Consider the following 17,192-nt stretch of genomic DNA (forward strand, 5'->3'; position numbering starts at 1 on the left):
TCCCTCTTTCACTGTCTCTCTCTCTCTGTCAAAATAAATAAAATCTTAAAAAAAAAAAAAAGAACTAGAAAAATAAAGACTTGTGAAACCCAAATTAAGTAGAAAAAAAGACCAATGTAGAAATCAGTAAAATAGAAAACAAAAACCATAAAGAAATCTATGAAATCAAAAGCCAGTTCTTTGAGAAGAGCAATAGAATTGATAAACCTCTTGCCAGACTGATCAGGAAAAAATAGAGAAGACAAAAGTTGTAATATTAGGAACAGAAGAGGTAACATCACACAGATTCTACAGATATGAAAAGTATAATAAGTGAATTAATCATCAGCCTAGGAAAAACAGACCAATTCCTTGAAAGACACAAATGGCCAAAGCTCACTCAAGAAGAAACAGACAACCCGAATAGCACCAAATCTATTAAGGAAATTGAATTTGTAGTTAAAAGTCATCCCACAAAGAAAACTCCAGGCCCAGATGATTTCACTGGTGAATTCTACCAACTATTTAAAAAGGAAATAATATGAATTCTCTGCAACCTTTCTAGAAAATAGAAAAAAAAGGAACAGACACTTCCCAAGCTCATTCGCCCTGAGGTCAGTGTTAGTCACTGGTACCCCTCTTAGTCTTCTCCTGGTTCAGCCAGAGTAATCCCTTTAAATATAATCAGATTCAGTCGCTCTGCCCCAAGCCTTTTGTGCCTTCCCAGTTCCTTCAGAGTAAAAGCCAAAGTCTCGACACCTTAGGCAGACAAGATCTTCCCATGCCCCTGCAGCCTCTATCTAACTGCCTTTTTTTCTCCTTCTTCTGTTCCATCCATATTGGCCTGTTTGCTATTCCTTGAACCTTTCCCAGTCATCCTCCCTGCCCCAGTGCCTTTGTACTTGCTGTTCTCTATGCTAGGAAAGTGCTTTCCCCATAGTTTACTCTCCCTCCTTTGGGTCTTTGCTCAATTTTTATCTTCATCAGTGTTTTTTTCTGATCACTTTATTTAACATTACAATCCAGTCCCCACTCCCTGACCTCAGCATCCCTGTCCCTCTCACATGCTTTTTCTCCCTAGCAGTTTTACCTTCTTATATATTTTGTAGTTTACTAATTTATTTTGCTGTCTGTCTCCCCCTACTAGAATGTGAACTGTTGGAAGGAGGGATTTTTTTTCTCTGTATTCTACCTGTTGTAACCCTAGAGCTTAGGATAGTACCTAGCTCTTAGTAGATACTCAATAAACATTTGCAGAATGTTTAATGTTCATCTCTTAATGATGCTCCCTTTGCTTTGCTTTGAAAGAAGACTTCCCCTCTGCAGCCATGTATTCTCAGATTGTCCCATAGTTTAGTGACCAGAAATTTTTAAACCTATGGGGACTTATGAGAGGTGTTCTTCATTGTAAGGAAGGAAGGGGTAATTGTGAAAGCAGCATTAGGAAGGAGAACTGGCAGAGGTGTTCTCAGATTAGTTTTAGAAAAGATTATGTATGAAATTCAAGATCTGAAATTTGATCCCTTTTAAATAAGTACTTTCATACTTCTTGGAAAGCTTCATGTACCCCCATCCAGACACAAATGTACCCCATTTCGAAGGCTAAGATTAGAGTTTATTTAACTTAGTGATAGACACTTTACTATTTAAACAGTGCTTCAGTGAATATGTGTGTGCGTATGTGTGTATTCATACTCAGTTGTGTGTGTATGTGTAGGTAAGTCTGTAGAGTTAAATCCCCCAAAATAGAATTGCTGGATCAAAGGGTAAATATATTTGCAATTTTGGTAGATACTGAATATTGTCAAATTGCCTCTCTGGGGCTTTTTGAGAACTGGGAATCAGATATGCAAACTCTAGGCAGAGTTAAGAGCTAGCATTCCCTTCGTGTTGTGCAACTATAGGACAAAGTTAAAGACAGTTTTGTCACCTACATAGTGGAAAGCTGAGGAATTAAGTGGTACCTTCAATCCTTGGGAGACCATGTATAAGACTGATAAGCCCTGCACTCCTTGTCTTTATACAGTTCACTGGCAGGAAGTTCAACACCCAGGTCTCTGGACACTTTTTTTTATAAGGCTTTCTGGCTTGCTTGCTCTGGAAGTATTGAGCTAGGAATTGATCCCAGCCAGCCAGGGCAGATTGTCCATATTCTTGATTTGCCCAAGACCTGCCCCTCATCCCCCTGGGGCCCAAAGGCTCCTAAATCCATTTGTGAAGATTGACTGGTTTTGGGCAACGACTCATAAGGGGAAGCCAATGTTTGGGTACAGTGCTGGCATTTGTAAGGTAGCAGACTGCTCTTTCTAGTCAAGAAAATTTCTGGTCATTTTTTTAAAGCCCTCAAGAAGAAGAAGCAAAAATTTACCTTGGACCTTGAATCAGGTCACAGACTGAGAGCCTTCAAAGATCATAATAGCTATGTGGTTCAGCCTCCATTTTGCAGGTGAGTGAAGCTCAGAGTGGGGCAAGTGCCTCCCCGGGCCTCATATAACCCCCTGGAACCCAGGGCCCTGCTCCCCTGCACGGCTTCTCCCCATCACCTACAGCTGCCTCTCCTCCATGGCCACCAGCGCTCTCCCATCCAGGTGCAGGGAGGTTTGTGTTAGAGAAACACAACCCCTTCGTGCATGGATTTCCACCACCTTGAAGTGACAGTGCATAAAGGTACTTATTATTGCTGTTTGCACTTCGGATCGGTGTCTCACTTTGGGTCCTGTAAGGCAGAAGGAATAGACAGGCAAAGCAACAAATGACGTAGATGGTGGTGCTCATTGAGGACCATGTGTTCCAGCACCATGGTCTTTTTAGGTTCATAGCATGGAACCCAGCAGCCAAACCTGTTGCATTTCTAATCCTTTGTCTCATCCTTTGTATGACATCTAGTTAGGGAAAAGGGTCAAAATCACAGAACACATCCTTTCTTTTTTCCCCTTTTTTGTTAACAGTATTTTTTGAGGTATAATTTATATGCCACAAAATTTACCATTTTAGCGTACAATTCAGTGATTTCCAGTAAATTTACAGTGTGCAACCATTACCACAATCCAGTTCTAGAACATTTCCGTCATGCCAAAAAGATTCCTTGTGCTCCTTTTTAGTCGATCCCACTGCCCACCCCGGCAACCACTAATCTACTCTCCGTCTCTCTAGATTTGCCTTGTCTGCACATGTCCTATAAATGGGATCATAAGATATGTGGGCTTTTGTGACGGGCTTCTTCCACTTCCCAGTACGTTTTACGTTTTTGAGGTTCATCTATATTGCAGCACATAACAGCATGTCATTCCTTTTTATTGTTGAGTATTCTTCCATTATTTGGACATACATTTTGTTTATCCATCCACCAACTGAGGGACATTTGGATGGTTTCCAGTTCTCGGCCATGACGACTAATGCTGCTGTGAACACTCACGGACAAGTTTTTGTGTGGATATGTGTTTTCATTTCTCTGGGGTGGATTCCTAGGAGTAGAATTGCTGGGTCTTATAAAGTAAGTTTGTGTTGAACTTTTTAAGAAACTGCCAAGCTGTTTTCTAGAGCGGTCCTACGGTTCTACATTCCCACCCGCAGTGTACGAGGGCTCCAGTTTCTCCACATCCTCACCAACACTTGATTTTGTCTGTTTGATTCTAGTATATCTCTTTGTGGTTTTAGTTTCCATTTCTTGAATGACCACTGAGCATCTTTTTATGTGCTTATTAGCCATTTGTATTTCTTCTTTGTTGACATCAATTAAAAATCTTTTACCTATTTTTTAATTGGTTTGTATACTGTCTTATTATTGAGTGATAAGAGTTCTCTGTATTCTGGATACAAGGTCTTTATCAGATATATGAGAGAATGTAGGAATTTTTTAATCTTCCTTCCACCAGGACCAGAAATTGTGTAAGGCAGGGAACCGCTAACTGTAATAATAATTAACATGTGATATTTGAGTGCTCATTATGAGCTGGACACTGGGCTGCTTTATACTCATTGTTTTATACTGATTAAGTAAGATACTTTCTCATTTTCTGAAGGTTATGAGACTGTTTCAAATGCTTGCTTTCCAGTTAACAGTTTTTGACAGATAAAGAAAAGAAATAGTTGATTTAGAAAATTCTTGATTTCTATGAGTTAGAATTGGTGTTTTAATATTATTACCATAAAGATTACATGGCTGTTATAACAGATGCAGAATACCAGCAGCTTTAAACAAGCTAGGTGTTTATTTCCCTCCTCTGTAACAGGCTGACATTAACTGGCTGTAGATGGGGACTCCACAGGGTCAGATACCTCCATCTTATTACTCTTTAAAATGTGGATTCTACCTCAATTCCAAATGACCACTCCACCTGTCCTGTCCTTGTGCAGGGAGTGGGAAGTAGAAAGGAGAGGGGGGCTGCCCATTCCTTTTAAGAAAGAGGCCCAGAAGTTGCCTGTATCATTTCTGTTCACATCTTTGGTTAAAACTCAGTGACGTGGTAATGCTAAGGTACAAGAGAGACTGGGAAATGTAGTCTTTACTGTGGGGCCATGTGGCTATCTACAGCTAAGGTTAAGGTCTAAAACTTAGGGGTTGAGGGTGAGAGAGGAGAACAGATGTTGGGGACCATTGTTGGCTTGGGGGTTCCTGTAACTAGCCCGTGTGGGATTCCCATTAATTTTTCCTCAGAGAAAGTCTAGTTGATATGTAGTTATTAGCCTAAACCTTATCGAGGAGTTAACTTTTACTATTGTTTTAGAATTGCATCAGAATGCTCTTCCTGCTGAAATAGCCATAAATATGAATTATTATTGCTTAGGAAATGTGAAAATTAACTTAGCAGTTAAATCCAATTTAGGAGTTGCCTTACTGAATATAGAGCTTATGCACCAGCTGGTCGATAGGGTGGCAGACAGCTTCTGGAAGTCGACTTTGGGAGCAGAACTCTTTGTCATTTTCTTTTCAAGTGACTCTTTCCTCCTGACATCACCACAGTGCCACTTAACGAGCAGTTTCTCCAGTGTTATCTGTAGCCGTTCTTCTCTGGTTAATATGTAGCTTTGGATTAATATGCCATATCTGGCGCTTTAGGAGGAAAAAGCATTTCATTTAGAGATGCCATTGCTTCTCTAAGGACAACAGTCATTTCTAACAAGTGTAGGGAGAAATCTTCTGGACCCATTTGTCCTTTGTGTGCATTTAAAAACCTTGACGACAAAACAAATTGCTGCTGAATGTTTTGAAGAAACAAACAAAACTCCTTTAGTGTTTCATTTCTAGGTTTTTAGTCCTAACAATTACCGAGAAATTTGCCTTCCCCAGGCGCAGCTCCAGGCTGCTGAGAGGATCTTAATGCTGAGGGAGCTCATACTTGCATAGCCCATTTCAGCTGCCCCAGAGATAACCTGGATAAACACCGGCCCCTCTGCGAACCTCCTGATCCCTGCTGGGCCTTGCACTGTGGGGAGGTTCAGACGATGTGTTTTCCTTCCCTACTGGCCCTTCTCTCTACACTCCCTCCAGCTGCCTGCCTCCCCCACCCCCAAGTAACGTGATCTCCCAAGTCTGCTCACTGCTGGCCAGATTCTTTCAGTCTTAGAGAAAGAGAGGGAAAATTAACCACTGGTTTCCCAGTCAAAGTGAACAAAACTATAAAAGCCAAAAGCAGCATTTGAAAATAAAAGAAGTCTTACTTGTAAATAACCAGTGCTCAGGCTTTCTTTTATCAGTGTTTCTGCAAAAGTGTGCTTAAGTTTACCTTACTCTATAGATAATAGTCTGAAGTGTTTTGATTTTTGCAACATTGCTATTTTTGATTTGTTTTATAGCTATTGTAATCTTTATTCAATATTCAGATTAAAGGCAAACAAGACTTTTAGGGATTTGAAATAAAATTCTTGGCATTTATTTCAAAAGTTAACCAAAGTAAAGGGACAGAGACAATTCACGAAAATGTTTGAAACCTCTTTGAGTTGAATTCAGGCACTTAGTGTTTAATATGAATTATCCCAAACTATTTTTTGTTTAATAATATATGTTTCTAACTTAACTTGTAAGTGGAATTTGACTGGGTTTAGGAATTCAGGATTTGATTGTTTCTTCACCACCAGCAATATTATGATTTGAAACCTATAGTATGCAACAAATTTTAAATAGTTTTGCAGCCTGGTGTCCTAAAATTGGTCTGTCAGCTCTTGATTATGGGTACCTACCTAGTGGGTGTGATAGAATGGAAAAAAATCTAACAAGGGAGTTTGGAGATCTGGGTTCTTTTCCTGGCTCTGCCATACCTTGCTGTGAGACCTCGTGCAAGTTATTTAATCTGTCTGTGCCTCAGTTGTCTCATCTATAAAATGGGCAAAATAGATTCTGATGAAAAATGATTAAATGTGGAAGACCTGTTTTTATCTCCGTTTGTTCCCCAAGCTCTGCTGAAATGATAGTAAGAAGATTTTTTTCAAAGTGAAAATTCATAAGGGCAAAAGAACCAAAAAGGATAAGTAGATAAGAAAGGTGAACACATTTTTGAAAATGGAAGGTAGTCAGAAGGAAATTGAAGTCTAACCTCTTCTGAGAGAGACATTAGAAGTGAGCCAGTGTGCTTGTAAGATCCTGAGAAAAAAATCGACGTTAGAGGCATTAGTACTACAGAAAGCAGGGAGGGGTGAGGCCTGTAACTGAAATCGAGGGATCAATTGAAAGTCAGTAAAAGGAGTGTTTAGATTCTTCATTCACACTGCTCCCCAACTCTGTACAGCAGATGACCACCTCTCCTTCCCACCTATTTGAGACTAGAAGTATTATATTGACAAATTGCCCTATAGAGGCCCTGGACTCAGGGGCATTACTTTCACCATGGATACATATAAGCCAAGGGACTGAAAACAGTGGGGTGAGCAAGAGCAGAATTTTTTTTAAAAAATATTTTATTTATTTATTTGACAGAGAGTGAGAGAGAGAGAAGGAGCAGTAGGAAGGATCAGAGGGAGGGAGAGAGAGAGAGCAGCAGACTCCCTGCTGAGCAGGAAGCCTGATGTGGGGCTTGATCCTAGGACCCTGAGATCATGACCTGAGCCGAAGGCAGACGCTCAAACAACTGAGCCACCCAGGCGCCCCCAATTTTTTATTTTTATTTTTTTAAAAGATTATTTATTTATTTATTTGAGAGAGAGAAAGCGTGAGAGGGAGAGGATCAGAGGGAGAAGTGGACTCCCTGCTGAGCAGGGAGCGGGATGCGGGACTCATCCTGGGACTCCAGGATCATGTCCTGAGCTGAAGGCAGTTGCTTAACCAACTGAGCCACCCAGGTGCCCCCCAGTTTTTTTTTAAAGTAAGCTCTATGCTCAACATGGGGCTTGAACTCACAACCCCAAGATCAAGAGTCGCATGCTCTACCTATTGAGCCAGCCAGGCACCCCAAGCAGATTTTTTTTTTTTTTTAAGTCTGCATATTGAATAGCGAGATTCTCGGCCCTCTTCTAATAAATGCCAGCTAGGGCCCTAACAGAGAGACGGAAAATTTTTTTTCTGGGAAAAACAAAAACAAAATTGAACAGCCCTAGAAAAAGCCCTACAGATACCAACATTTGGGGATTCTCTTGAAGGAACAGTGAACTTACCACTTTCCTTCACTGAAGCCCACCAGTTGTGCTCCTCCCCGCATACGTTTTAGTTCCTCATTTATTTAGAAGAGTCTCTAACAGATAAAAGGTAAAACATTCACAGAAAAAAGGAACTTGGTTGAAATAAAGACAATGCAGGAAACAGAAGAAGAGTCCAGAAGAGTCTTTGCTGTCCTTAGGGAGACATATTGCAAACATCAAGCAACAGTGTTAATAAAAATAATCACAATAATAAAATAATGAGAATATCAGAATAATAACAAGCTCTTATATTGAGAACATTATAGCCAAAAGTTAAAATTCCACAGAAGACTTAGAATGCAGCCTATTGCAGGAAACAGTACATAAAGAAAAGACATAGACAATGAGAGAGAACAGATAAGAAAATTAGAAGCTCAGTCCCAGAGGTTCAGTATCCATCTGTTAGGAATTCTAGAAGGAGAAAGCCAAAAGAAAATGGAGGAGAATTTAGGACATAGTATCAGGGAAAACCTCAGAGTGGGTGTTCTCCAGAGCTAAATGACTTAACATCTTCTAATTGGATTAGCTCCTGAGGTGCCAGCATTATAAAAGACTCACTCCTAGTTGTATCATTGTGAAATTTCAGAACACCAAGAGTATTAGAAGATACTCCAGAGCGTCCAAAGAGAAAAACAGGTTATTATATAAAAGATCAAGAATCAGAGTGGAATTGCATTTCTAAACAATACTGGAAACTAGAAACTAGTGGAGAAATCTTCAAAATTAAGTGGGAAAAATTAATTTTAACCTAGAATTCTGTACCCATCCAAACTGTCAGAGTAGGTTTGGAATGTACCCTCCCCCCACTTTTTTTCCAGAAAGCCACTGGACAATGTATTCCAGCAAAACGAGGATGGAAGTCAGTAAACAGAACTGAGGGGGCACCTGGGTGGCTCAGTTGGTTGAGCGTACCACTCTTGGTTTCAGCTCAGGTCATGATCTCGGAGTCATAGGATCGAACCCCGCGTTGAGCTCCACGCTCAGCGCATAGTCTGCTTGTCTCTTTTTCTCTGCTTCTCCCCCACTCGCACGCTCTCTCTCAAATAAATGAATAAATAAAATCTTTTAAAAAATAAAAATAAATAGAACTGAGAATATTTTAAGGGTTTTAGTATTTGGAAAAAATACTACTAGGTGTTTGACAGATCTTTGAAATATTTGGGAGTAATAGTAATAGATCTGTAGAAGATTAACCAAATGAAAGTAATCAAGGCAATTAATATCTCTAAGATAAATAAAGGAAACATTCGTAGTATATTATTGATGGAACAGTGAACAATATATAATCACAGTAATGTAAATACTGACTATTGACTTAACCAAAAATTGTGATTTTACTGTTTAGGGAGCTTGGGATACTACTATAATAAGTTAATATATAATGTGGAAAGCTGATGAATCCAGAAACAACAATATGAGGACATTAATTAGAAATCTGAAGGAGGCTGCCTGCCTCTGGGGCAGCAGACTGGGGGATGGAGTCAGGGGATTGCTGTATTTATTACAAAACTTCAGTACTATTTGATTTTAACCTTGTGTGTAATACAAAAATTAAAAGTAATAAAAAATAAAATGGGCATACCAATAATAAATTAGTTTCCTCTTTGAGAAAAATTACTGTTTAATAGTTCTATTTGACTTGTTAATTATTAAAATGTAGTAGAGTCTTACTATAATGAGATTTTCTAGAAAGTAGATTTACTCTAAGTTCAGATTTGGCCTCCAATTGAGAATTGTGGCTCTGGAAATACCAAGGGAACTAAGAAAACAATCAGTGTTACCTGAAAAGACAGTCCTGTGTGCAGTTAGCTCATCAAGTCCTGGGCCTGACATAGGCACCCATTAAAGATGTGGGGTGTGGAGTTTATGATTCACCACAAAGCTGTGGTTGCAATCCCTGGCTTTAGGATGAAAGGTAGGACTCCGTGACATTTCAATCGTAGTTGCTACTCCTACTCCATAGCTAGTTTCTTTCCCCTAATAAAATAAATGGCTTCCTTGTCCCTTGGAAAACCTCTAGACTACTTTCACTCCCTCAGACTGTGCTTGCTGGAATCATTTTCACCTATCACATTTGTTAATTTTAGCTCTTGACTTAGTCCCAGTAAGACTTAGGCAGGAACACAGACCATCATCTGATCTGGTAAGAGGGCTCTTTTGGAAATAACAATAGCTACTGTTTATGGAGCCCCTTCCATACATTGTTTCTAATCTTCATAACCCTGTGAGATAGCTCCTCTCCCCCAGTGTTACAGTTGAGACAGTGGAGGCTCTGGGAGGTGAAGTCACTTGCCCAGGCCACCACAGTGGACGGCAGAGGTGCAATTCAGAGCTAGGCTGCGTGATGTAGCTCATTCAGCCTCTGTTGCGTTGCCTCCCCCAGTCCAGAGTCAGCAGGCCTTTGTGACACTCAACCCCCAGGTCGTACAATCTCCCAGAAAACTTAAAAGACAAAGAGATGCCTGTGTGTCCTTATACAGTGGCCAAAATGGATGTGACTGCTTTGGTCTTCTGAGCTGCATTTTCCTTCAGTCGGACACACACTGGACACAGAGAGCTAGAGAACCCAGCAGGCTGTCAGTGGAAAGTGTTTGCAGAGTCAGAGCAAGTGGGCTTTTTGGCAGGTGCATATGAAATAGCATGCACATGCCTCAAGATCTTTGCTCTCCACACACCCCCCGCCCCCAAGTTATTGGCTGGGCTGGAAACAGTGGAGGGGTCAGTCACATTTGGGATCATTTGGTCCTGGGGGGTCCCAAACCAGGCCCCATGTCAGGCCTCCTGCCTCCTTCCCTTGACCCACGTCAGCCCCCCTTTTTAAATAGGACTGAACTCCAAACTTTAAAAAAAAATTGTCTTTAGCCTAAAATCTTAAAAGAAGGGTCCTCTTCTGATAACTTGTTCTAGAATTATACATTTCCTAGATTTAAAAAAATTGCCTTCAGGGGTGCGCCTGGATGGCTCATTCAGTTAAGCCTTCGGCTCAGGTCATGATCCCAGAGTCCTGGGATGAAGGCGGTGTGGGGCTCCCTGCTCAGTGGGGAGTCTGCTTCTCCCTCTCCCTCTGCCCCTCCCCAGCTCATGCTCACTCACTCTCTCTCAAATAAATAAAATCTTTTAAAAATATACAAAAATCGGGGCGCCTGGGTGGCTCAGTTGGTTAAGCGACTGCCTTCGGCTCAGGTCATGATCCTGGAGTCCCGGGATCGAGTCCCGCATCGGGCTCCCTGCTCGGCAGGGAGTCTGCTTCTCCCTCAGACCCTCCCCCCTCTCCTGCTCTCTCTCTCTCAAATAAATAAATAAATAAAATCTTTAAAAAAAAAAATACAAAAATAAACAAAAAATTGCCTTCAAAGGAAAAAATTTTAGAAATACCCATTCCTGTTTGTCCAATTCCTTGTGAAAACAAGAAACAACTCTTCTCTATTCTAAAATGTAGTGGTTTTCAACCTTAAGTATGCACACAAATCATTTGGGGAACTTGTTAAGATGTAGCCCATTCCATGTATTCTGATTCTAAAGGACTAGAATGGAGACCAAGAGTCTGCACTTTATTTTATTTATTTATTTATTTATTTGGGGGTAAAAATTTGTTTATTTATTTTAGAGAGAGCGTGCGTGAGGAAGGGGGAGGGGCAGAAGGGAAGGGAGAGGGAGAAAATCTCAAGCAGGCTCCAGCCCAGTGGGGAGCCTGCAGCGGGGCTCAATCCCATGACCCTGAGATCATGACTGAGCTAAAACCAAGAGTCAGACACTTAACCAACTAAGCCACCCAGGCACCCCCAAGAGTCTGCCTTTTAAGCAAGTGTCCCAGGTGATTCAAAATAGGTTGTCCATAGGGGCACCTGTGAGATCAAGCCCCATCTCTGGCTCCGTGCTGGGCATGGAGCCTGCTTGAGATTCTCTCTTTCCCTCTGCCCCTTGCCCTGCTTGGGCATGCACTCGCTCGCTCTCAAAAAAAAAAAAAAAAAGTCCATGGACTATACTTTCAGAAACACAGCTCAGATCACATACTTTAATTAAGGACCTAAATTCTTTCTTTCTTAATATTCTTACTACGTTTTAAAATATTTTAAAATAGTTCTAATTCTCTGAATTGTTTTCTTTTAAAACAGTTTTTCTAGAGGCGCCTGGGTGGCTCAGTCGGTTAAGCAACTGTCTTTGGCTCGGGTCATGATCTCAGGGTCCTGGGATCAAACCCCACATCGGGCTCCCTGCTCGGCGGGAGGCCTGCTTCTCCCTCTCCCACTCCCCCTGCTTGTGTGTTCCCTCTCTCACTGTCTCTCTTTCTGTCAAATAAATAAATAAAATCTTAAAAAAAAAAACCTAACAGTTAATGATTTTTATTTCATCCTCTAGCTTTGCTCATACTATCCTTCCACTTAAATTGAAAATTATGTGCCATTTTGGAAAGGTCAGGGCTTTGGGACCGTACTACTTCCAGGATGTGCGACCTTGGACAGAACCCTCTCCTGGCCCCTTCAAGTTTCCTTACCTGTGAAATGGAATTGTTGTGACCCTTGTGTCTGGCACATACAGGCGCATATTAAACGTCTGTTTCTTTCCCCAACTGAATGCAATAGAACAAACAAGTTAGTTCACAGTCTTTCATTTCTTTGCTTAAGTTAATGCCTGTGGGTTTAAGGTTGCTTAACGGGAAGCTTTCTTGGGCCTTTTTTCATTCTAGGAAGAAGATAGAGGCTCTCTTTCATTTGCTTGTAACAATGCTTTTTGTATCTTGCAAATGAGTTTCAAAACTATCAAAAGCTGGATCAGGAAAGAATAGTCCAGTCTGATATGGTAGTGTACAGTTAGGCAAAATTTTCAATATTCATTGTTGCTAATTCAGAGTGTTTTGCCAGACCTGTTGCTGCATGGTTTTATAACTAAAATTTAAAAGATTTGGACACAGTTTATAAGCATTACTCATTTTAAGAGGACTTAAGAGGATAAGGTCATTGTAGACTCAAGAAGAGAATATTAGTAATAGTCATTAGCTTTTTAAAATAAACTTACATCCAGTATAAAGTACAGGACACGCAAACAAATATCTGGGCCTATATTAACTGATAGTATTCAAGGATATGGTTAGAATCACAAAAATGCCTATTAATATATAATTCTTGGCATTAAACCGCCAATTTGGATATAGCTTTTTTTTAAAGATATTATTTATTTATTTGACAGAGAGAGACACAGAGAGAGAGGGAACACAAGCAGGGGGAGTGGGAGAGGGAGAAGCAGGCTTCTCGCGGAGCAGGGAGCCCGATGCGGGGCTCGATCCCAGGACCCTGGGACCATGACCTGAGCCGAAGGCAGATGCCTAACGACTGAGCCACCCAGGCGCCCCTGGCTATAGCTTTTTAAATCTGAAGTGCTGTATCAGTGACAGGCTTTATTATAGTTTGGTCCAAAGCCCTTGAACTTTCCAGAATGGCACCAAAACAGATACTGTATTTTTCAGTTTGTGCTAGTGGCACCCTTTGATTTTTATTTTTGGCTTTACACTTGGGAGTTTGAAAGTTTTAAGACAACACTAAACAAGTCAGCAGTCACTCCCTGCGGGCTCTCTAGCAGAATGACAGTGCCTTGAGAACCTAGATAGCATCCACAGTTAGTGCATGTCACTTGTGTCTCCAGGTGGTGGGAACTGCATACTTAGTTCCTGGGCTGTGCTTTCTTAGGTGCTCATGAGCCCTGAGCTGGTACCACAGCATGAACCATACATAGGTCCACTCATTTGCAGGACAGACATATTTTGTACATTGATCAGAATTTGGAAGGACAAAATGATGCCCTGGCTGAGAACCCCTGTGATACACACTAGTCACATCCAGTCCGATTGTGAATTTTTATGTGCTATATTTGGCAGACCTACATGAAGATCTTGTTACTTAGCCATTCCAAGATACCCAGATTTTGGTTTTTTTTTAAGATTTTATTTATTTATTTGACAGAGAGAGACACAGCGAGAGAGGGAACACAAGCAGGGGGAGTGGGAGAAGGAGAAGCAGGCCTCCCGCCAAGCAGGGAGCCCGATGCGGGGCTTGATCCCAGGACCCTGGGATCGTGACCTGAGCCGAAGGCAGACGCTTAATGACTGAGCCACCCAGGCACCCCAAGATACCCACATTTTTGTTGTTACAGGATAGGCTGGAAAGTGTAACAAGTGAGTCCAGCTTTGCCTTCTGGGGTTGACCACTCGTAGCCAGAGCCTCTTAACCAGCACTTCTTCTGAAATATATGATGTTAGCTATTTAACCAAAGATAATGAAATCCAAGGTTTTAATCTACTTGGATTTATTGTTGATGGGAGGGGGCTGTGTCATCTACTGGTCAGGAGTCTGATCCTTGGAACTGGGCAAAGCAGGGTTGGTTTCCAACTATGGTGCCTTGGGCAGGGTGCTTGACTTCTCCAACCAATAGGTTTTTACCTGAAGAATTGGGATGATTCTCTTTTCCTCACAGGATCATCGTGCAAATGCAATGTTGTAGTGAATGGCCCATGTTTCTCATAAATGTCTGACACACAGTAAGGTCTCAGTAAATATCCTCCCTCATTATTCATGTGTTCTAAGATGTGAGCTACATTAATTTTTCTGTGTTGCAGTTATCTGACACTCTATTAAATAAATATTGATTAAATAAAATAAATGCCTTTTCTTACTGTTATTGAAATACATCTGATTTTTATTAAATGATTTGGTATGATTGGGTTCCCTGTTATTTCCCACCGATCTAGATTTCTGGCCTTATGCCAATCACTATTGTGATTATTGTTATTTTATGTTATAATAACGTATATTATCAGTCCTAACCAGAGTTCTAAAGATTTCGGCTCTATACAGCAATGAAATCGGTTTTAAATAATAGTACCCCTGGCACTTACCAAACAAGGAAAAAAGGTCCCCGTTGAAGAAAATAAGGCACGGGGGGCGCCTAGGTGGCTCAGTCGTTTGGCGTCTGCCTTCGGCTCAGGTCATGATCTCAGGGTCCTGGGATCGAGCCCCGCGTGGGGCTCGCAGCTCCGCGGGAAGCCTGCTTCTCCCTCTACCACTCCCCCTGCTTGTGTTCCCTCTCTTGCTGTGTCTCTCTCCGTCAAATAAATAAAAATCTTCAAAAAAAAAGAAAGAAAGAAAAGAAGGCACGGGCCCTGCCTCTATGACATGGGTTCTTGTTGTGGAAGCTGAATTCCCTTTACATATAATCAGAAATTATGTTTGAATTCGAACTTACCTCTCTTCCGTTTCCAGCCACCTCCTAGTATGAATGTATGATTTGACAAATGTCTTGCATACCTGTGAGGTTGTCGTGTGGGTTCTAGCTCTCAGATTATTCATTCTTTATACACCCACTGAGTTAGCCTTAATCACTGTAAACTCAGTGAACATAAATGAGACCAGTATTGGTAACTGCAGTGGAATTTGCATTATTCACCAACATTTTGGGGACCCAGGGTTTGCCAGAGCCCCGCGCACCGGCGTTGTTCGGCTTTTAGCGGCGCAGGTTGGGGGGCATCTCGCCACAGAGATGCTCGAGGTTCCAAAGGTGGTGCTGAGCAGGCCTGCGCTCCCGGCAGCCCGAGTAGCCGGTGTCTTTCTTGGGACTTTAGGACTTTCCAACGTTGAGAACCACTCGATGCTGCACGTAAAAACAGACCCCCTGTTGACTTAGAAGCCGGCCCCGGGGTTGGTTTTGGACTGCGGCAGAGGGCCACGGCCGGGCTGGGCCTGGCGATCGTCGGGAAGAGTGGGGCCGGCCGGTCGGCCGGCGCGGCGCCGAGAGGGTTAAGGTGGCGGCGGCGGCGGCGGCGGGGGCGGGCCTCGCGGGCCGGGCTTGGGGCCCTTTGTTAACAGGCGCGTCCCGAGCGGAGACGGAGACGCAGCCGCGGCCATGGGCGCGCGCGCGGGGTGGCGGCGAGGCGGCGTGGCGGTGCCGCCGGGGCGCGGGAGGGCGCGCGGGGCCAGCGGGGCGTGTCGGGCCTGAGTGCGCGGCGCAGCGAGCGCGGGGGAGGGGTGCCGGCCCCTAGGCCGCCGGCACGCAAAAATGTTGGAGATTTGCTTGAAGTTGGTGGGCTGCAAATCCAAGAAGGGGCTCTCCTCGTCCTCCAGCTGTTACCTGGAAGGTAAGCGCCGGCCGGCGCGGAGCGGATCAGGGCGGCCGCGGGGCGCCGGCCTTCCCGGGCCGCGCCCGCCCGCGCGCGCTCCCTCCTCGCCCTCCCTGGCCCTTCTTGGCCCTCCCTTCCCTTTCCCTTTCCCTTTCTCCCCCTCCCTCTCTTGCTCTTCCCCTGTCTTTCCTGCGACCACGCCTGGGCGCTGCGGGCCGAGCGGGAGGGTGCGGGGCTCCGGTCCCCGCGCCCTAACCCCGGGAGAGCCCACGCCGGGATGGCGGTGTCGCCGGGCCCCCAGCCGCGGGGCTCTCCCTGAGAAAGTTTGAGAAAGCGAACTCTACAGGCCCGAACGGCCTTGTGAGCCCACGTTGTGGAATTTCTACCGTTAATTGGGAATTATGTGTCAAAAAGGTCGACCCGTGTTTGTGAAACATGTGATTTTCATTAAGGATCGTGTACAAAGGAACACGGCTCTACCATTTATGGATACAGAATTCAAGCGATCTTTCTACCCCACACCCCACGCTCACAACCCCCAACCAGTGTTATATGCAGACCACGAAGAGGTCTTAGGAATTCTCCCTTTTCGGGGTTGGGGGAAGCGAAATTACAGATTTTAGGAAGGCATTGTGAATGAGTTCAGAGTACTTGGCGGGGGAGGGGGAGCCTCATGTTAGGTTCGCTCCATAAAGCGCAGAGCCAGGAGCATCTTACTTTTGCCTTCTTTCCATTCTACTTTCCTTCTCTCACCCCTGTGTTCTTCTTTCCTGTTGTCTTTCCTTTTCTGTGCCAGTAACAACGGAAAAAAAGTGAACTGGGATGGTGCGTGGTCGTCATTTTGTAGCTTCGAGTGGAGGAAATCGATCTGATTTAGGGACTGGTCATCCCGGACGTAATCCTGCTGGCATTTCTCGGTCGTTTTCACTTAGGACTTAAAATAGGAATAGAAACGTAAATGTCATTTTAGAACAAGTATGATTTTTGCTATAGTGCCATGAAGTTGCAATGTTTTACTTTTTAAAATGGAAAAATAAAGGAAGGCCTCATAAATGGTCTAATCTCTCTTCCTTACAACTTTTTTTTTTTTTTTTTAACACCCCCACACCCTCACCGGGCACCTTTTTTTTTTTCTTTTTGACTTGAGGGTCTGCCTGAAGTCACATAAGCAGCTTAAACCTTAAGCACCAGTGTGGTAGGTGAAACCTGTTTGCCCTTGCTGCCACAGTATATACATCCATCAGTCCCCTTCCCTGTTCGGGATTTTCGACCTTGGAGCAGGCTCATAAAATTCGGCATTTGGAGGGAGGAGATGGTTTATTTGTCCCCAAAAGTTGGCATCTGAAGCAGCCAAAATAATCTTCAGTTAATCCATCGCTTATTTTCCAAGTTGCTCAAAATTCTGAACACATTCTCATTTACATCTGTATCCAGTTAATGTTAGGCATTATCATCTCCATTTTGCAGATGGACGCCTTCCGTGGAGTAGAACAGA

General features: G+C 43.0%; 1 protein-coding gene and 1 long non-coding RNA gene across 6 annotated transcripts in view; one reads left to right on the forward strand and one right to left on the reverse strand.

Moving 5' to 3' along the window:
• ABL1 (ABL proto-oncogene 1, non-receptor tyrosine kinase) overlaps window positions 1-17,192 on the forward strand; it is a 136,309-nt gene that overhangs the window by 76,113 nt on the left and 43,004 nt on the right. Inside the window, exon 1 of one of the 3 annotated variants that reach the window (XM_081803771.1) lies at window positions 15,536-15,715. The exons of the other annotated variants lie outside the window; for them this stretch is intronic. Coding sequence (XP_081659897.1) covers window positions 15,637-15,715 — 79 coding nt within the window. The 5' untranslated portion in view covers window positions 15,536-15,636. Of the gene's footprint in view, window positions 1-15,535; window positions 15,716-17,192 lie in introns of those variants that run through there. 3 annotated transcript variants of the gene reach the window in all.
• LOC145717152 (uncharacterized) lies at window positions 5,738-15,429 on the reverse strand. Of its 3 annotated transcripts, XR_014140203.1 has the most exons (4): window positions 14,480-14,639; window positions 13,722-13,824; window positions 12,086-12,160; window positions 5,738-10,164 (listed from the first exon to the last, which is right to left on the reverse strand). It is a non-coding gene; the product is annotated as an uncharacterized LOC145717152 (long non-coding RNA). The 3 variants fall into 3 exon arrangements; XR_014140204.1 differs by lacking the exons at window positions 13,722-13,824; window positions 14,480-14,639 and adding an exon at window positions 14,827-15,429; XR_014140202.1 differs by having other exon boundaries at window positions 13,722-14,639.

Source organism: Leptonychotes weddellii, chromosome 14 (assembly GCF_054177405.1).
Source record: "Leptonychotes weddellii isolate Sample4059 chromosome 14, ASM5417740v2, whole genome shotgun sequence".
Taxonomy (NCBI): domain Eukaryota; kingdom Metazoa; phylum Chordata; class Mammalia; order Carnivora; family Phocidae; genus Leptonychotes; species Leptonychotes weddellii.